Source organism: Meriones unguiculatus (assembly GCF_030254825.1).
Source record: "Meriones unguiculatus strain TT.TT164.6M chromosome 13 unlocalized genomic scaffold, Bangor_MerUng_6.1 Chr13_unordered_Scaffold_28, whole genome shotgun sequence".
In the NCBI taxonomy this organism is placed as follows: Eukaryota; Metazoa; Chordata; class Mammalia; order Rodentia; family Muridae; genus Meriones; species Meriones unguiculatus.
This window is the reverse complement of record NW_026843644.1, coordinates 7,875,692-7,897,202: the sequence shown is the minus strand read 5'-3', so window position 1 is coordinate 7,897,202 and position 21,511 is coordinate 7,875,692. Positions and strand designations below refer to the sequence as shown.

Sequence of the window (21,511 nt, the reverse complement as noted above, 5' to 3'; positions counted from 1 at the left end):
AAGTTTTACCACATTGGTTACATTTGTAAGGCTTCTTCCCAGTATGTGTTCTTTATCTTATAGGACAATAATATTACATCGAAAGGCTTTATCACATTGGTTTCTCTCCAGTGTGTACTCTCCAATGTACATGAATATTATTATGGCATTTAAAGGCTTGACACATTAGTTACATTAATAGGGTTTCACTGCATGAGGTGTTCTTGTTCAAGATGACTCTTACATGAAAAGCCTTTATGATATTGGTTAAATTCATAGAGATTTCCTGCAACATGCATTTTTTATACTTAAGAGATGACTGTGTTGTACAAAGGAGATGCCACACTGATTACATTAATAAAGTGTTTTTTTTTTTTTTCTCCAGGGTAAGTTATGTTTTCAGAAATTACTCTGAAATGCATACACATTATCACGTTAGGTAATTCAAAGGATTTCTCTCCAGTATGTGTTCTTTTATGGACTACCAGATGACTGTTCAGTGCAAAGGCTTTACCTCGTTGGTTACGTTCAAAAGGTTTCTTTCCAGTGTGGGTTCCTTTAGGTCTTAGGAGATCACTGTTACATGCAAAGGCTTTACCACATCATTTATGTTCATAAGTTTTATCTCCAGTATGGGTTCTTTTATGTACTAAGAGATGACTCTTACCTGCAAAGCCTTTACCACATTGGTTACATTCATAAGGTTTCTCTCTAGTGTGAGTTCTTTTATGTACTAGGAGATTACTGGTAGCTGCAAAGGCTTTACCACATTGGTTGCATTCATAGGGTTTTTCTCCAGTGTGAGTTCTGCTATGTAATAGGAGAGCACTCCTTCGTGCAAAGGCTTTCCCACACTGGTTACATTTATAAGGTTTCTCTCCAGTGTGAGTTCTTTTATGTATTAGAAGAACACTGTTATCTGCAAAGGCTTTACCACACTGGTTACATTCATAAGGTTTCTCTCCAGTGTGCGTTCTTTTATGTCTTAAGAGATGACTGTTATCTGCAAAGGCTTTACAACACTGGTTACATTCATAAGGTTTCTCTCCAGTGTGAGTTCTTTTATGAATTATGAAAACATTCTTGTATGCAAAGGCTTTACCACACTGGTTACATTCATAGGGTTTTTCTCCAGTGTGAGTTCTGTTATGTGAGAGGAGAGTACTCCTCTGTGCAAAGGCTTTACCACATTGGTCACATTCATGCGGTTTCTCTCCCATGTGAGTTCTTTTATGTAGATGGAGATTACCGTTAGTTGAAAACGCTTTACCACATTCATTGCATTCATAAGATTTCTCTCCCGTGTGAGTTCTTTTGTGTTTTTGAAGATTACTATTACATGCAAAGGCTTTTCCACATCGTTTACATTCATAAGGTTTCTCTCCAGTGTGACTTCTTTTATGTATTAAGAGATCACTACTATGTGCACAGGCTTTACCACACTGGTTACATTCATGGGGTTTTTCTCCAGTGTGAGTTCTGTTATGTAATAGGAGAGCACTCCTCCGTGCAAAGGCTTTATCACACTGGTTACATTCATAAGGTTTCTCTCCAGTGTGAGTTCTTTTATGTCTTAGGAGATGACTGTTGTGTGCAAAGGCTTTATCGCACTGGTTACATTCATAAGGTTTCTCTCCCGTGTGAGTTCTTTTATGTATTAGAAGAACACTGTTATCTGCAAAGGCTTTACCACACTGGTTACATTCATAAGGTTTCTCTCTAGTGTGAGATCTTTTATGTCTTAAGAGATGACTGTTATTTGCAAAGGCTTTACAACACTGGTTACATTTATAAGGTTTCTCTCCAGTGTGAGTTCTTTTATGAATTATGAAAACATTCTTGTATGCAAAGGCTTTACCACACTGGTTACATTCATAGGGTTTTTCTCCAGTGTGAGTTCTGTCATGTGATAGGAGAGTACTCCTCTGTGCAAAGGCTTTACCACATTGGTCACATTCATGCGATTTCTCTCCCGTGTGAGTTCTTTTATGTCTTAGGAGATGACTGTTGTGTGCAAAGGCTTTACCACACTGGTTACATTTATGGGGTTTCTCCTCTATATGTGACCTTTTATGTCTTAGGAGATAACTGTTATTTGCAAAAGCGTTACCATATTGTTTTGATTCATAGCAATCCTCACCAGTATGCATACTTTCATATGTGTGGGCATTCCTGTGATGTGTAAAGACTTCATCATATTGAGTATCTTCAGGGGGTTTGTGTCCACTATGACTGTTTTCATACCTGCAAAGATAATTGGCACATATGAAAGCTTTACCACATTCATTACACTGATGAATCTAATTGTCCATGTCACATAATTTTACATTTTGGTTTAAAGGTAAATAGGAATTACATCTTGAGTTTTCATCATTATTTTTACGTTCATGGTGTTCTCCTTCTCTAGGGATTGTTTTGCATATTTGAAAATACTTGTGATGGTAAAAATATTCACCTGGCTCACATTTATATCATACTATTTTCTATAAGATATTTTTCCACAGATTTGTAGAAAACTGCAAGACCTCAAAGCTTTAACACAGTGGCTAGATTAATAAATTTCCCTATACTGTGCACCATGGTAAATTGGCAAAGATAAATGTGACAAGCAGAATTTTATATTCTTAAAACTACATTTTCTGAAGTGTGATTTTGTGAGAATTCCTAATGAAGTTGAATGACTAGTTAATTGATGTTGGTGTATATTGTGTGAAAATGTGTCAGTGTGTGTGAATGCTGATTGCTGAGTCAGCAGAGAGCTAAGTGCTTACCAGATTGCAGAATTGCTCTTTTTATGGCTCATCACCTGCCCTATATTTTGTAGATATTTGTCCATCCTTACTTATCTTTTTAAATAATAAAGAGCTGATAACTGATAGCAGGGCACAAAATGGAGGCCAGAGCTTCTGAGAGAGGATTGCTGGGAAGAAGAAATCAAATGACAGGTGATTCACCGGCAGGGCACTGAGTGTAACAGATGGACATGAAATTGAACAAAGAGGTACAGCTGGACATGTATTGGGACACTGTGCTAGGTTCATTTGAGTTAGGGAAAAAGAGGGTTCAGAATCTGCCTAAATTGCCTAAGCTGTAAAATATTAAAAAAGCCTCTGTGTCATTATTTGTACTGCTTGCATCTCTGAATATCCCATATAAAGCATAATAGGTATCACCTTATAAACAGCTACTCAAAATGGGGAATACTATATATTTTATTTGTTCTTGGTGGTACATTGTTTCTTTCAATAAGCCTATACTAATATGACTTGTATTCAGTGTGATATATAATAGACCTATTAAAAGAAAATTAATAAATGACATGGTTGTATGTTGCATTTACACATTTGATTTTTGTTTATTATAGACATGTGCTATAGGGATTATGGTTTTTCCACAATATTCTTGACTCTAAAAAAAACTGCACTTCTCACAAAACTTAGCAACATTACTATAAGTACATGAGTAATCCCAGCTTTACTATGGACTAGTTTATTAGTATAATGTTTTGGACATACTTTCATCACCTATTTAATGTGAATACCTTTGGCAATATCTAAGTTATAGGAGATTAAACAAATTGCAGATTGTACCTTACAGCGCTAACAGGTCTATGATTTAAACATTGATCTTGCATAAGGTATGATTTCCTTGTATTCTTTGTTAGAGGAGTGCCTTGCAAACACACATCAAATACCTAACATGAAGGTACATGGTTTAGTAACAAGTTAGTAATCCTCAATATATACACTTAAAGCAGTTCATTGACACTGTTCCTTCTCTTTCAAATATGTCTTCCAGGACATATTAAAATTTTCACAGAACCATATTCACATCAGTTTACAGATGAAAATTACCTTGAATGTCTTCTAGAACTTTGACAATGCTCTTCAACATTATGATCTTCCCAATTATAACCTAAAATAGAGTAAAAGAAAATGTATAATTTATTATTGGAAATAAGGCTAAATTTAGGTCATGGTATTGGTTCAATCAAAGAACCATTGACCTCCTTCTTCATCCCTCCTTTCTTCATTCAGAAGAAATTACAGACGCGTACCAATAATGAATAAAGAGTTTCCCCATATATTAAAAAGTAAAGAAAATTCATTGTTCTACCTATAGCAGTGAGGTTCCTGTACGTCTCCAGCATCACATCTTTGTAGAGACTCCTTTGGGAAGGATCCAGCAAAGCCCACTCTTCTCGAGTGAAGTTCACATACACATCATTGTAGGTCAATGTACTCTGAAATATCCATACATGTGTACAACAGAAAGCATGATACTTAGAATACTGAAAACGTATACTTCATTTACAACATTTTCACGGAATCCTGGTGTTTCTTCTGCTTATTTTCTGACACACAGTTTCTAATGTGTGTCTAATACCTAACTCCATTCAGTAGGAAACTGTATAATGAGGTTCACCTCTCTAATTTCTGCATCCTTTAATAAGGATATATATTTTCAAGAAAAATGCCAATTAAGAAAGAGAGAGAGCATAAAGATCAACAGTAGTAGGCCCACATAAGAGAAAGAGTATAAATGATTCCTGACTCTAAAAATAATGAACAAGCTGGGTGTATTTTCTGATGTCTTTAATCACAAAATCACTTAGGAGACAGAGGCAGCGTTATCTCATAAAGCTAGATGCTAGCCTGCTTTATGCAATAAGTTCCAGGACACTCAGAGGTACATAATAAGACCCTGAATATTATGCAAAAATTGATCAAACAAAAAAGAAAGAACTTAAAAATCTTTCTCAAGTTTCTACAAAGTTATACATTCTTTCCAGTTCAGTATATATGTCTAGAAACCTGAAGTGCCTCATTTTAAACTGTAACATTAGTATGATCTTGCTAAAATGAAATATATCTTTGAACACTTACAAAGGACAGATGAAAATTTTAGCAATGTAAATGTTGGTAATAATAAGCAACATGGGGGATGGAGGTATGGCTCAGTGATTAAGAACACTGTCTGCTCTTCCAGAGGACCCAGAGTAAATTCCCAGCACCCACGTGACAGCTCATAGCTGTTTGTAACACAAATATACTCAATAAAATACTAAAAAAACAAATCCAAGAACAGATTAAAGATATATACGATGAACCAATAGGCTTTATCTCAGGGATATAGGGATGGTTCAACATTCATGGTTCCATCAATGTAATCCACCATATAAACAAACTGAAAGTATCAAAATCATATCATCTCATTAGATGAGAAAAAGCCTTTGCAAAAATCCAACATTCCTTCCTGTTAAAAGACTTGGAGAAATCAGACATACAAGGAATCAGGCACATACATAACATAACAAAGGCAGTAAAATGCAAGCTGATATTCAACATCAAATTATTTGAAGAGAAACTTTAATAACTCCACTCATAGGAGGTACAGGACAAGGATGCATACCCTCTCTTTATCTCTTTCATATATTCCTTAATTCCTAGTTAGAGCAATAAGACAACTGAAGGTTATCAAGGAGATGCAAAGCAGAAAGAAAGAAGTATCACTATTGAAAGATGATTTACTTTAAATACATAGGTGACCCAAGAAATTCTACCAGAGAATTCTTACTGTTGATATACACTTTCCACAAAGTGGCTGAGAACACAATAAACTAAAATTTCACTAGCCCTTCTGTATACAAATGGAAAAAAAAATGGACTGAGAATGAAATTTGGGAAACAACACCCTGAACAGTAGCCACAAACAGTATAAAATATTTAGTTGTAACTCTAACCAAGCAAGTGAAAGTCTTCTATGACTAGAATTTCAAGTATTTAAAGAAAGAAACTGAAGATATCAGAAGATGGTAAGATCTCCCAAAATCATGGATATATAGGATTAACATAGTAAAAGAGCATTCTTTAAAAAACTGCGGTCTACAGGTTCAATCCATTTCCCAAAAACATTCCAACATAATTCTTTACAGACCTTGAAAAAGCAAACCAACTTCATATGGAAAAATAAAATACCCTTGATAGCAGACCAATCCTGTAAAACTGGAATAAGGACACGGAAATAAACCCACATTCCTACTGGAACTTTACTTTCAACAAAGATAAAATCATACAATGGGAAAAAAAAGACAGCATCTTCAACAAATGGTGGTGGTACAACTATATGTCTACATGTAGAAAAATGAAAATAGACCCTTTGTATCACTCTGCAGAAACTCAAGTCCAAGGGGATCAAAGACCTTGACGTAAAACCAGAAACTCTAAATCATTTAGAAGACAAGGTGGAGAAAAATTTGGAACTCATTAACACAGGAGATAATAGAACAAGAACAGCACAAGATCTAAGATCAACAATTAATAAATGGGATCTCAAGAAACTGAAAAGCTTCTATAAGTCAAAGGACACTATCACTCAAACAAACAGCAGTCAACAGTTAGGGAAAATATCTACACCAACCCTACATCAGACAGAAAGGTAATATCAAATATATACAAAGAACTTAGGATATTAAACACCAACAAATCAAATAATCCAATTTAAAAATGGGGTTCAGAGCTAAACTGAGAAGCCACAAGAGAGGAATCTCAAAAGGCATAGAAGCACTTAAAAAATGATTGAAGTCCTTGGACATCACACAAATGGAAATCAAAATGACTCTAAGATTCCATCTTACACCACTCAAATGACTAAGATAAAAAACTCAAGTAACAACACATTCTGGTGAGGATGTGGAGAAAAGGGAACAAAAAAGGGAACTTTTCTCCACTGCTGATGGGAGTGTAAACTTGTACAACTTCTCTGAAATCAATCTGGTGTATTCTCAGAAAGCTGGGAGGAGTTCTACCTCAATACCCAGCTATACCACTCCAGGGAATATATTCAAAAGATGGCCCATTATAGAACAAGGACATTTGTTCTACTATGGTCAGACCTGTTTTATTGATAACAGTCAGAAACTAAGGAATGGATAAAGAAGTTCTAGTACATTTACACATGGAATACTACTCTGGTATTAAAAATAAGAAATCATGGAAATTGCAGGCAAATGGATTGAACTAGAAAAGATCATCCTGAGATAGTTAACCTAGACATAGAAACACATAGTTTATAAACTGATATTAGACCTATAGTACAGGATAACAATACTACAATCCATCCACCCGAAGAAGCTAAGAAACAAGAAGGGTCCATGGTAGGTTGCCAGAATGTCACTCAGAATAGAAAACAGAAGAGACAGCAGAAGGGGATAAAAAGAGAGAACTCGGCAGAAGTTGAAATGGGGAGGGAAACAAATGTGGGCATCAGATGTAGGGAGAATTGTAGTAGGAGGTGAGAGGGCTGAGAACAAGAAGGGAAACTGAGAGGGGCATCTCTTTGACAAGCTGGAGTCATTTGACAGGGAAGGTTCCTGAGAGGATATTGGTGTGACTCTCACTGAGACTCCTAATGGAGGGGCGGAGGAAAGAGACATGGAAACTGAAGTAACCACCTGCTAGCAGACAGGACTAGTGGAGAGAGGAAACAAAAACTGAATCACAAAAATCGTGATCCAAAAATTACCCTGCCTACAAGAAGTTTAGGGTGGGGAGAAAGAAGGATGAGGGTGGGCTGAGAGGAGAGGAAGGAGGGATTACCCTATGGATGTGAAGTCAAAAAACAAAGTAATTTCTTAAAAAAATTAATACAGTCGGAGAGGGACAGTGGGCTTGAGAGGGGATAAGGGAGGGGGCTATAGCTGGGATATAAAATGAAAGTAATAAATAAAAGAGAAAAAAAATATTTACACATTCTCTGAAAAATGCAGTGAAAACTGGCAACATGAACTTGACCATCAAATTAGAATGTTCAAAATGAACCCCCAAAAGTGTCATCACGTCTTCATATATGTCACAGCCTAAGAAAAATATTACACACTTACATGTTTTTTTAAAATAAATTTCATTGTTGTTGCATTATCTAGAACCTGTAGAAAATTCTCTCACAAGGCAGACCTTCAGCATGATGTGCCATATAGTAACAAATGAGGACATAAAGACGCATGTAACTTCAAACCATACATGCATACATAAATTGTATTGAGCATTTTAATATTAACATTGGTAAAATATGCTGACAAAACAGAACACATTGGGGGTACATCTTCCATCCATGCACTTGTACTCAGAAAGCTGACACATGTAGCCTTGACTAATTATTAACATCCAAACCAGGTTTGAAAACAAACATCACCATCTAAGAAATCAGTCCCGAATTTTTAATTCTACCTTACTTAATTTTTTAGATCATGAGCAGGATAAGAAATATCTGAGGCCAAATTACAACACAAATGACCTCTAGCTTAATTTTTCATAGAGCCTATTTTCCATTGAAATCCTATCACCTCCACTTCCTATGTATGTACATAGGCATAATTTTTTTTCTCCTAACCTACTACTGTGTTGCTGTGATTGAATACCCTAACCACCAACATCTCCAGTCATGAATGAGTTTACTTGTTTGGTCCTGTCAGACCACAGTCCATCATTTTGGAAACCTAGGATAGAAACTGAAGTTTCAAGAAAACTTAAGCAAAAACCATGGCAAATATTGTTTCCTGCCTTGCTCTCTTGTTTCTTCATCGTCTCATGCTCAGCTAGCTTTTTTGTCGAGCTAAGGGCTGCCTGCTTAAGGATACTGCCACCCTCAATTGACTATCCTTCTATAAAAATCATGAGTCAACACAGTCTCTCACTTTCATAGAAACCAACCATTTTCTCATTACTTTATTTATTTTTTCACTTTATATCCTTCTTACAGCTCGTAGTCCTCTTTTCCAGGTATCATCCTCCCACCCACTTCGCCTACTCCTCCTCCCTTTCTTCTCAGGCAAGGGAAGCCTCCCCACACCAACTCTACTCATCACGTCAAGTTGCATGCAAAATAAGTGCATCTTCTTCCACTGAAGCCAGACAACACAGCCCAACTAGGGCAAAGTGATTCATAAACAGACAACTGTGTCCATGTCACACACAGTGCCCATTTCAAATGCTAGGTGACAGACATGAACACAAAGCTGCCCATCAGCTAAATATGTGTAGGGTGCCTAGGTCCAGTCCATGCATGCTCTTTGGATGCCATTTTATGATGGCATGCTGCCAACTGAATTTACCATGTGAAAAAAATTCAGAATTCTCAGCAGAATTATGAAGATGTATTTAACACAGAGACAAAATATGACTTCTGTACTTACTTTACAATGACAATAATGCAAATTGTGTACAATTTTGTGAAAGAATTAAGCAAAAATGACAAGAACATGAGCCCAAAAATATAGTCAAGATTTCATCAAGATACCTAAGGAAACTCAACCAAGAAAAAAATGTGAAGTAGGCCAATGTTACCTATGATTGTAAACACACAGAAATTAAATAAACAGAAACATCACCACTCCCACAAAATAATTCAAAGTGACCCCTACACTGTTCAAATTACCTTCTAGATACAACTGATTCTTTTTCAAAGAAAGTCCCCATGCTCTAGACCTCTCTCTGTAAATGGAGGTCACCATAAAGGTGGGCTATGGGGCTGTAGTTCATGGCCCCCTAGTGACTGAAGGTAAACCCAGTCCTACTGATTCCCATAAACAAAACAATGTGAAATAATAATTTTATGTCTCGTTCTTGCCACATGTATTCCAGCACAAGACATGAAATATGTACTGTGTAACTGCATAACAGCATGTACATTTGAGACATCTAACACCATGTATACTTGAGACATCTCTGCAACTCAGAAACTCCTTTTAACCCTGGAATTGAGTTCCTTAATTCACATCACTGTGGTTTCTCTTAGTAGAAAGAAAAAAGGATGATAATCAAATATTGCTGAAGTCTGATCCACATTTCTTCCTTGACACCATTTTGTACCCTATTTTTAAACTTGTAACATTTATCACAAAACAACTGAATAAGGAAACAAGGTTTAAAACTTCCAGAAACCTGACCTTCATTTTTTTCAAGCTGTCTTCCTACTGCACACACAATAGACAAATCATGATATGTCTCAAATGAGTAATTTTTAAAACTCTGCTGTGTATAGCCTTTAACTTGAGAATTTAGGAATTTTAAGCAAGAGGAAAGCAAAGCCATGCATCTGGAGAACAATAGATTGTGATCAATGTGACTTGAGCCAACCACACTTGTCTCAAATATTTTTCTAAAAGAATGAAGAAGCAACTATTCTAGAATTAATATCCACCACCAGGAAGAACATATGCCACACACAACTAAATGGTTAATTAAAAAAGTTTCTTTAATAGTACCATGTATCTAGTTCTAGTTAATGCTATAAGAGAAGATAGCTTAAAACTGATTTTGTACTCCATACATGCAGTCCTCCTTAAGTCTCTACTATGCTCCAGGTTATATATGAAACAATTTCAATATAGATTGCAGAGTTCAAGTAGCCAGTGAGCCACTTGGGAGATTTACACAACAAACATATTCCTAGAATGATTTATGTACTCCACTCTCCTAATACAGCAGGTCATTACTCGGTGACATGGTATAAGTGAGAGGTCTCAGAGGTTTCAAATGTTCAGAAAAGTAGAAGGAAGAAAATGTAAAAGCTAGGATGGGAAAGTTTTGCATAAGCTATGTCTTATCCTAAGTAAGCTTCTTAATAAGAATAGCATATTGCACACTTCTTCTTGGGGAAAAATGGAAGGAAATGAGAAATATCTATGAGTTGATCAGAAACGCTCATAACAATGGTATAAAACCATGAGGAATCTAATAAAACAAACTGCACAAGGGGAACACAGGATCTCAAGAACATTATTTACCAAGACCACAGTGACTTTGGAACTGATGAGGGTATCTCCATGTGTTGCATAGAGTTGGGTTCTTAGAATCAGAGGCAAGCCCTCCTCAAATGCCCTGACCCTGCTGGTTTTAGAAAAAACAAACAAACAAACAAAAACAACAACAAAAAACCCACTGCTTTATTTTAAGTACCTCAGAATCTGGGGGCAATCTCCCAAAGCCTAGGCCACAGGTTGTACTGGCACTGCCAAGCGTATTTGAGGAGTTTGAGAAGAAGTTAGGTGATTCTTACAAACATGAGGGTCTTGGGGAAAGCTTTATTTAATAAGGGCATCCTTCAACACAATAGGGCTTTCCCTGTTCAATTGGTTTTCACTAAATGTCTTCCACATATGACAGAGCTATGCATTTTTTTTTCAAGAACAAAACTGCAACTTTATGGTACACCAGTCTTTAATTGCCCCAGGCCGACCCAGTCGGGAGTCACTCACCTGCAGGATAAGCAGGCGTTCAGGTATCAGGTTAGACATAGGTAGGCAAAATGACAGAGACCACACCAGGTAGTGTTGGTTTGGATCTACTTCGCTTTACGAAAGTCAAGCCAACACTTATATAGTGATTACATAAAGAAGCACCTGAAGTTAACATATTTCCCGGAGCATTCAGACTTTTTACCAACAATACAAAGTTTACATTTTAACTGAAAGAATAACCTGGTAGAAGCAGTGTCTACAAAAAATCTTGGCCTAAAAGCTTTTAATCAAAGCAAATACAAAACCTTAAACTAGTGGTGTTTACGCAGTTTACTGCTACTAATTAGTGAGTGGAAGGCCAGGGGCTGTCATTGCTCTCCAAACCAAGTTGGCTAAAGATTTACAACACCCCTAGAGTTAAGCACTGAGGGGAATTCCTCCTGTTTGTCTGCTAAGGATTTACAATTTTTCCTTAGAGATAAGATGCTGGAGCTAGCCTATCCGCAAAACTCATAGTATAATATAAAACTCTCTGACCTCCTATGTTTGCCTATCTTCTTTTTGCCTCATCATAAACACCTATGTTTGGTAATGGTGTTGTAGTAGTTTTACTGCAGTGGGAATATCCAGAGCATTTATCCTAACACATCCTGATTAAACATTTTCTTTAGAAAGCCCTAAAACTCTTGTCCTTTTACTACCTACATTTGGTTTTTCCAAGAGCAATTCCTGATGCTGAATCTGATTTATTACCTCTCCTAAAATTTTATTTTCCTTCTACTCTTATTTGCTAAAGCTTTCAGTAATCTAGTAGAAATGTTTTCTTGAATACATAATTGTCCTGTTCCAAGAATCATAGAGAAACAGCAAAAAGGCTCATCGATCCAATCTTGCAACCGCATAAGCGTGGGACTTTCAGAATACGTCTTTTTGGCTTAGATGGCCATGTTAGGGTTCTTGCTAGGGACCTCCAGGGGGCATATTTCCAAAGAAAAGTTATCTCCCGCCTAGTAGCACAATCTATTGATATGCTACACAGACGACACTGGAGAGGGTGTAGCATTTAATGTTGGCTGTGAGTATGTAGTGGCAATTAAACAAGTTGTTAGATGCTTTGACATGGAGATGGGCCAATGGTTGGTACAAATCAGGGCTGAATTCTTGGTTATGGCTGGAGACAAATTTGTTGAGTATTCACTTGAGCAAATATGTGTTTTCTAGCATCCTAATCTCTAACAGTCCTGCTTGGCATAGTACTTATCTACTTAGCCCTTTGCTAAACTCTATGTGGTATGATTTCCTGTTACCTAAATATTGGCAAATCACTTACTTCAACAATTCTACTCATTTACATCACAGCTTTACAATGAAGTGCTACTCAACACATGTTATTTACAACCTCCATAAAATTAACTCCAAAGGAATCTTATACCTGAATGTTAAATGCCAAGGTCAGAACTTGTAATAGATACTAGAATCTAGGCCTCTCTGAGTTTTCACACTACCAAGGACATTTATATGATCAAGCCCCTGCTGCAAATATTTTGTGAACATGCAACCCCATAGTGTGTAAGGAGGCAGCCTCCAGAGCCCCAGCCCTCTCCAAGCAGCTCTTCCATTTTACTAGCAAGATTAAACTAACTACACATTCCCAAGCTTGCAACGCCATCTCCCACTCAACCCCTTGAAACATTTTCCTAATTATCAGTTAAGTGGTAAAACTTGCTGTTCCCTTAACCAATGTGCCTAAATTGCAAAAATATATCACTTACAAAGCCCTGCCTTATTACGGACAGAGCACTCATGTCTTTGTTTCTTTATCACCTTGAGCTCCAGAACACATGTCAAGGGATATAAATGAAGGGCCTTGGAATCCAGACCAAATGTCTTGGAAAACAGTTAAAGACCTTGAGCCCAGTGACCTGGATCAACACACCCTCCAACAGAAACTCCCTTGCCTAACCCACAATGTTAAAATTTGATTGGATGACCCCAGGACTCACCAAGGTGCCCTCCCCTTGTGGATTTAACTCGTTAAATATACAATAAAGCTTAATCTGGGTCACCGTTCAGATCCTGAACTGGCTGCCTCCCTGAGCTCAGAAAATAAAGATTTCATTTTAACCTTCTGTTCCGGAAATGAGTTTTCTCTGCTCCCAACAAATATAGTCAAGATATTCAGATGCTCTGCTCTGTTCAGGGCTAGGAAAAGGAACATCTCCCATGGCTGATTCTGGCTGCTGGTTCCCACCCAGCCTAATGAAAGACCCTAAACAGCAGCTCCTGTTGTTCAGCCTCCTGCTCCACCAGGATGGGGGCACTGACGACAAACTCACCACGTTGCATCTTTGGAAATTGTCTGAAATCCCCTCACAGCACACAGCAGCTACGCTCATAACAGAGCCCACCAGCCATTCAATTCAGCTCAGCTATAGAGAGAACATGTGCCATGGCGCCAGGAAGAACCAGCCTTTTCCTCAAATGGAGCGATGGAAGATCCTGATTGGCCAGTGAGTCTTGAGTGACATGAGCACCTCCCATAGGTTTAGACTGTACTGAAGGGACAAGGCTTAGTGATCTATGGCTCAGGCTTTCCTTTCAGTACCAAATCTTCAGATCTACAGAGATTTGCATTTCATCATCATTTGTGTCTGTCCTCCCTTAGCTTACCCTATGTCTTCCAGCACTCAGGATGCAATATCCCTCTTCCTGCTGGAATCAAGGTGGATATTGCACAACTGTTATTCAACCTGTAGCAGAATGAACAGTCTGTCCCACAGGTGGAAGGGTGCCAAGAGTATTAAGAATTAGAGAGAGATTTTAGAAAATGCAAGGAGATTTTTGTTCTGTGAATTCATGCTGGGGTTAGGTAAACTGCAGCCACTTTTTTCCTGGAAGATAAGAGACAACACAGGAGAAAAGAAAGAAGGAAAAACCTGACACATTGGAGTATTAGTATCAGGTAAAAATTCTTCAATGGGAAGATGAAGAAAACAGAAAGCTGTACTAGTGAAGGCTCTACACATAAAAAGAACTGACAGAATAAATTTCTCTGTGTATGTATACAGCTAATACACACACACACACACACACACAGATATATATTATGATTTGATATTTTGAGACAGGGATTCTATTTTAGCCTTTGCTGTCTTGGACTAGATCTGTAGACTAGGCTGACCTTGAACTCACAGACTGGCCAGCTTCTTCCTGCCAGAGGACTGGGATTCAAGGCCTGTGCCACCAAATCCGTCTCAGATTTTTTGTTATATTTTTTTAAGACCGAGTTTCATTATGTAGGCCTGTCTGTGTTGGACTCTCTTTGTCAACCAGGCCAACATTGAACCCACAGAGAAAAGCCTGTGTCTGCCTTTCATGTGCCTAGATTATAGGCTTGCCCAAGCATGGCTGGCAAGACCTTAGGCTTTTAAGTATTTGTTTAAGGGAGGGTTTCTTATGTAATTAACTTTTTATGAGATTTCTGAGGGGGTGGATGAGGGCACCTCTGATTATTATTATCTGTGTGTATCTGCGTGCACAGTCATTAAATCAGACATTGTTGCCATCCTCACAGACCTTAGATCAAAGCTTTTATTCTTATGCTTAAGAAATTTTATTTTATTTCTTTAGAAAAACATCTTCCAAGGCAGTGAGTTCTGTGCTGAGCATCACTTGCACTGTGGGTCTGGTCCTCTGAGGACAAGGAATCATATGAAAAAAAAAGAGAGTATTACCTGGAGATTTGATCACAAGGACCAAATACATCTGGGCACAGGGGTCTTTTATGAGACTGTATCTCCAATCAAGGACCATGTATGGATCTAACCTAGAACCCCTGCTCAGATGGAGCCCATGGTAGCTTAGTATCTAAGTGTGTTCTCTAGTAAAGAGTACAGGGACTATTTCTGACATGAACTCAATGGCTGGCTCTTTGAACACCCCCCACACCCCCCCCCGAGGGAGGAGCAGCCTTGCTGGACCTCAAAGGTGGACATTGCAGCCAGTACTTAAGATACCTGATAAGCTAAGGTCAGATGGAAGGGGAGGAAGACCTCCCTTATTGGTGGACTTGGAAAGGTGCATGGAGGAGATGAGGGATGGTGGGATTGGAAGGGAATGAGGGAGCAGGCTACAGCTGAGATAAAAAGTTGATAAACTATAAATAATATTAAAAAATAAAATAAATAAAATAAAAAAAACAGATTGTAGATCTCAACAGAGAATTCTCAACAGGAGAATCTCAGATGGCTGAGAAACAGTGGTTCAGCATCCTTAGCATTTAAGGAAATGCAAATGAAACTACTTTGAGCTTTAATTTTACACATCAGAATGGTGAAGTTTAACAGGACAAGAGACAGCTCACTCATACTGACAAGGGTGTTGGAGAAGGGGATAACTCCTCCGCTGCTGGTTGGAGGGCAAAGAAATACACCCAACATTGTATTTTCTCAAGCAACTTGGTTGTTGTCCCAGAAGGTCGTATGGAGATGCCTAAAAGCCCAGGCTTATGTTAGGCAGAGCATAACTGATGATTACTAACTTGTTACTAAACTATTTACCTCCATGTTAGGTATTTGATGTGTGTTTGCAAGGCACTCCTCTAAGAATGCAAGGAAACCATACCTCATGCAAGATCAACATTTAAATCATAGCCTTGTTAGCGCTATGAGGTGGAGCTGCATTTCTTTAGTTTCCTACAACTCAGATATTGCTAAAGGTATTCACAGTAAATAGTTGCTGAAAGTATGTAGAAAACATTGTACTAAAGTAGTCCATAGTAAAGCTGGGGTTACTCATACACTTGTAATAATGTTGCTAAGCTTTGTGAGAAGGACAGATTTTTAGAGTCAGGAATGTTGTTGTGGAAAAACCATAATCCCTATAGCACATATCTATAATGAACAAAAATCAAATGTGTGAATGCAACGTGAAACCATGTCATTTATTATTCTTCTTTTAATAGGGATATCATATATCACAATGAATACAAGTCATAGATATATTGAAAGAAACAATATACCACTCAAAACAACTAAAATAAATAGTAGTCCCCATTATGAGTAGATGTTTAAATGGGGATACCTATTATGCTTTATATGGGCTATTCAGAGATGCAAGCAGTATAAATAATGATGCAGAGACTATTTTATATTTTAAAGCTTAGGTAATTTACCTGGTTGGATTCTGAACCCTCTTTTTCCCTAACACAAATAAACCTAATACAGTGTCCTGCTACATGGGCAGCGCTACCTCTTTGTTCATCTTCATGTCTATCTCTTAACCCTTCTGTCCTGCTGGTGAATCGCCTGTCATTTGCTTTCTTCTTTCCAGCAAACCTCTCTCACTCAGAAGTTCTGCCTTCCATTTTGTGCCCTGCTATCAGTGTCAGCTTTTTATTATTTCCAATATAAGGAAGGACAAATGTTTACAAAATATAGGGCAGGTGATGGACCATAAAAAGAGAATTATGCAATCTGCTCAGCACTTAGCTTTCTGCTGTCTCAGCAATCAGCATTCCAATACACAGACACACTTTCACATAATATTACAACAACATCAATTAACTGGTTATTCAACTTCATTAGGAATTCTGACAAAAATCACACTTCAGAAAATGTAGTTTTAGGAATATATAAATTATTCTGTTTCTCACAGTTAACTTTGCCAATTTACCGTGGTGTGCAGTATAGGGAAATTTATTAACCTAATCAGTGAGTTAAAACTCTGAGGTCTTGCAGTTTTGTACAAATATGTGGTAAAGCATCTTATAGAATAAAGTAAGAAAGTATAGTATAAATGTGAGCAAGGTGACAAATATTTTCACCATCACAGGTATTTTCAAATATACAAAACACCCCCTAGAGAAGGAGAAAACCGTGAATGTGAAAATAATGATGAAAACTAAGATGTAATTCCTATTTACCTTTACACCAAATTGTAAAATTAAGTGACATGGACAATTAGATTCATCAGTGTAATGAATGTGATAAAGTTTTCATATGTATCAATTATCTTTGCAGGTATGAAAATAGTCATAGTGGAGACAAACCCCCTGAAGATACTCAATATGACCAAGTCTTTACATATCACAGGAGTCTCCACACACATGAAAGTAAGCATATTCGTGAGGACCGCTATGAATCAAACCAATATGGTAACGCTTTTGCACATAACAGTCATTTCCTAAGACATAAAAGGACACATATAGGAGAGATATCTGATGAATGTAACCAATGCGGTAAAGCCTTTGCAGGTAACAGTACTCTTCTAATACATAAAAAAGCTCACACTGGGGAGAAACATTATGAAAGTAACCAATGTGGTAAAGCCTTGGCAAATAATGGTCATCTCCTAACACATAGAAGAACTCACAATGGAGAAAAACCTTATGAATGTAACCAGTATGGTAAAGCCTTTGCATGCAACCGTGATCTCCTAAGACATAAAAGAACTCACACTGGAGAAAAACCCTATGAATGTAACCAGTGTGGTAAAGCCTTTGCACAGAGGTGTATACTCCTATTACATAACAGAACTCACACGGGAGAGAAACCCTATGAATGTAACCAGTGTGGTAAAGCCTTTGCATACAACAATGGTCTCCTAATACATAAAAGAACTCACACTGGCGAAAAAACTTATGAATGTAACCAATGTGGTAAAGCCTTTGCACAGAGGTGTACACTCCTATTACATAACAGAACTCACACGGGAGAGAAACCCTATGAATGTAACCAGTGTGGTAAAGCCTTTGCAAACAGGTATATTCTCCTAGTACATAACAGAACTCACACTGGCGAAAAACCTTATAAATGTAACCAGTGTGGTAAAGCCTTTTCTTCTAACCAAAAGCTCCTACTACATAACAGAACTCACACTGGAGAGAAACCCTATGAATGTAACCAGTGTGGTAAAGCCTTTGCATCCAACTACGTTCTCCTAATACATAAAAGAGTTCACACAGGTGAGAAACATTATGAATGTAACCAATGTGGTAAAGCCTTTTCACAGAACAGTCATCTCCTAAGACATAAAAGAACTCACACTGGAGAAAAACCTTATGACTGTAACCAATGTGATAAAGCCTTTGCATCTAACACTGAACTCCTAAAACATAAAAGAACTCACACGGGAGAAAAACGTTATGAATGTAACCAATGTGATAAAGCCTTTGCATGTAACAGTAATCTCTTAAGACATAAAAGAAATCACACTGAAGAAAAACCCTATGAATGTAACCAATGTGGTAAAGCCTTTGCATGTAACAGTGATTTCATAAGACATAAAGGAACTCACACTGGAGAAAAACCTTATGAATGTATCCAATGTGGTAAAACCTTTGCACAGAGGTATACTCTCCTAGTACATAACAAAACTCACACTGGAGAAAAACCCTATGAATGTAACCAATGTGGTAAGGCCTTTGCACAGAGGTGTACACTCCTATTACATAACAGAACTCACACGGGAGAAAAACCTTATGAATGCAACGAATGTAGTAAAGCCTTTGCATGTAACAGTGCTCTCCTAAGACATAAAAGAACTCACACTGGAGAGAAACCTTATGAATGTAACCAATGTGGTAAAGCCTTTGCATATAACAGTGTTCTCCTAAGACATAAAAGAACTCACCCTGTAGAGAAACCTTATGAATGCAATGAATGTCATAAAGCCTTTGTACAGAACAGTCATCTGGTAGTACATAAAAAAATTCACACTGGAGAGAAATCTTATGAATGTACCCAAAGTGATAAAGTCTATTCATTTCAGAGTAGTCTATAAAGTCTATGCATTTCAGAGTAGTCTCTGAAGACAAAAAGAACACATCCTGGAGAAAAACCTTATGAAGGTAAGCCGTGTGGAATCACCTTTTTACAACAGTCTCATAATAAAGTCTTTTCATGTAAGAGTTATCTTGAACAAGAACACTTATTGGAGTGAAACCCTATAAATGTAACCAACGTGTGAAAAACTTTTCATGCCATAATAATCTCCATCTACATAGAAGAATGCACACTGGAGAGAAACATTATGAATGTAACTAATTTGATAGAGCATTTTGACATAATAGTAATCTCCTATGACATAAAAAACACATACTGGAGAGAAGCCATATGAATGTAAGCAATGTGGTAAAGCCTTTGCATGTAACAGTCATCCCCTAATACATAAAAGAGCTCACACTCTAGAGAAACCTTATTAATGTAACCTATGTGGTAACATACTTTCTCCAGCAGGGATACATTTCTTAAACATTCCCAAATGATACCATCAACTGAGAAGTATTCATTTCTCTGACTTCAAATGTATGTGTTTGATTTCTGTTACATGAAAGAATTCATGATGTAGAAAACATTTATAGATAAGCCTGTAGTTGCCTCAACACCTGAGTTCAGTAATGAATTCTTATATAAGTAAAACATTCATGAATAAACATATTTAAGAATTTGTTTTAATTTCCATTATGTGATAACAGTTTGTCTTTGTGTTTTTGATGTGCCTGTCCTTTCTAGTTTCCATGAAGACCAGACCTTATCGTCTGGTCTTTCTGAGACCAGATCTTCTCATACCAGGAATTCTAGAAAGTTGTCAAAAATCTTACCTAGGTCCTGGGAATGAACTTGTCTTAACTGCAAAGCCATGTCTCTAGTACTGTAAATATCTTATATTATCGTGATATCAGGAAGTAGAAAAGAATTCATAGGAGAGCAACGCTATTTGTACAAAGGAGTTGATTACTCTGTACATAATAAATGTATCCATTTTCAAGAAAAGAAACTTTTTTGTATCTGTTTTTATCATAGCCTTGGAGGAAGTAAATTATTTATCATGTTCCCTTAAATATAATGGAACAGAACACCATTTGTGATTGTGGTCTGAATTTTGAACATTGGAGTAGGGATTGAATTTGCTGTATGTGTAGTAAATCCATTCACAGAAGTTTATGAGGTTGTTCTGATATTCCTTCTGTGGTGGCTGTTCATATTCTAATGCATTTCCACTTGGTGAAAGGTATTTTTCTGTGCAATGTATAGAATGGGATCCCCATCATCTATGTGGTCCATTGCTTATTTATATCAGGTAGTCTGTGATCATAGTTTTCAAGGAAGGGTCTCTGAGAACGTGTGGTATTTTTTTTTTATGTTTTCACAAATTCATTTAAAATGTTTGTTTTTAAGCCTTGCTTGGATATCAATAATTAATAAATGCTTAATAGTATGTGTGTGTATATATATGTATATGTTGTTTGAAGTTCCATGTTTCTGCATGTTCCCACATTTACTATATGGCACATCATCTTCCTAGAGATTTATCTAGCTTTCTTAGATATTTATCTAGCCTTCTTAGAGATTTATCTAGAGGTGCTAGTTAATGTAACAGCAATGAGATTTATTTCAAAACATGTTGTGTGTTTAGTGGACTATTCATTCTTAGGCTATGACAGATATATGAAAACTGTGTGACACTTTGTGGGGTATATTTTAGTCATGCTTATATGATCTTCAAATTTATGTTGTCAGTTTTGCATAACACAGTCTTCCCACTGAGCTCACTGACATGCACAAAATTTAGTTGAAACATTACATCAGTACAATATTGTATTTTATTCAGATTATGAATATATTGTCATCAGAGGATGGAATAATATAAAATGATTTGAATAATAAATGCTACTTGCAAATGAATATTATACACTCCTGTCACATTTTGGAACGTGTTGGTTCTTAGGAGTAGAGACTTGTTCATAAGACTTTCTCAAAACTGCAAGTGAATGTCAGAGAATTGTCTCAGTGGGTAAATTTAGTTATTGCTAAGCCTGATGATTTGAGCTCTATCCCTGAGTAGTCCATATCACTGCTACAGATTTTTCTAATGTTTCTATAGTTGGGCTGCTGTATATGCAAATTCACACACTAGCAGATATGTAAATATATTTTCAGGCTAAATAAGGGCCAGTGTGGTCACTGGCCAAAAGACTCATTATGTTCCATGTCAAGAACTTATATATGGGATGTAGATAATAAACAGCAATAAGTTGTACTCTCACTAGCACCTATACACAATAACATGTATGTATACACAAACACACTCCAGCATTTTTTAATTCATTTTTATTTTTATTGATTATAGTTTATTCACTTTGTATCCCTGCTATAGACCCCTCCTCATCTCCCTCTTCTTCTCCTATGCCCCCCCACTCCACTGATAGGGGAGGTACTTCTCTCCATCCATCTAAACCTAATCTATCAGGTTTAACAGGGACTGTCTTCATTGTCTTCCTCTGTGGAATGG

The 21,511-nt window shown here is 37.1% G+C and overlaps 2 protein-coding genes across 2 annotated transcripts; one reads left to right on the top strand and one right to left on the bottom strand.

Annotated features, from left to right (window-relative positions):
- Positions 1-366: 366 nt before the first annotated feature.
- On the bottom strand, positions 367-11,275 carry LOC132650726 (zinc finger protein 431-like). Its single transcript, XM_060376065.1, has 4 exons — positions 11,237-11,275; positions 4,096-4,222; positions 3,834-3,894; positions 367-2,223 (listed from the first exon to the last, which is right to left on the bottom strand). The coding sequence occupies exons 1-4, from the start codon at positions 11,273-11,275 to the stop codon at positions 582-584; spliced, it is 1,869 nt and encodes a 622-aa protein (XP_060232048.1). The 3' UTR covers positions 367-581.
- A 5,973-nt stretch (positions 11,276-17,248) lies between these two features.
- On the top strand, positions 17,249-20,796 carry LOC132650655 (zinc finger protein 260-like; the record flags this gene model as incomplete). Its single annotated transcript, XM_060376005.1, has 1 exon — positions 17,249-20,796. A coding segment is annotated over one exon (1,752 nt), but the record flags the coding sequence as incomplete, so codon positions are not given.
- Positions 20,797-21,511: the final 715 nt, after the last annotated feature.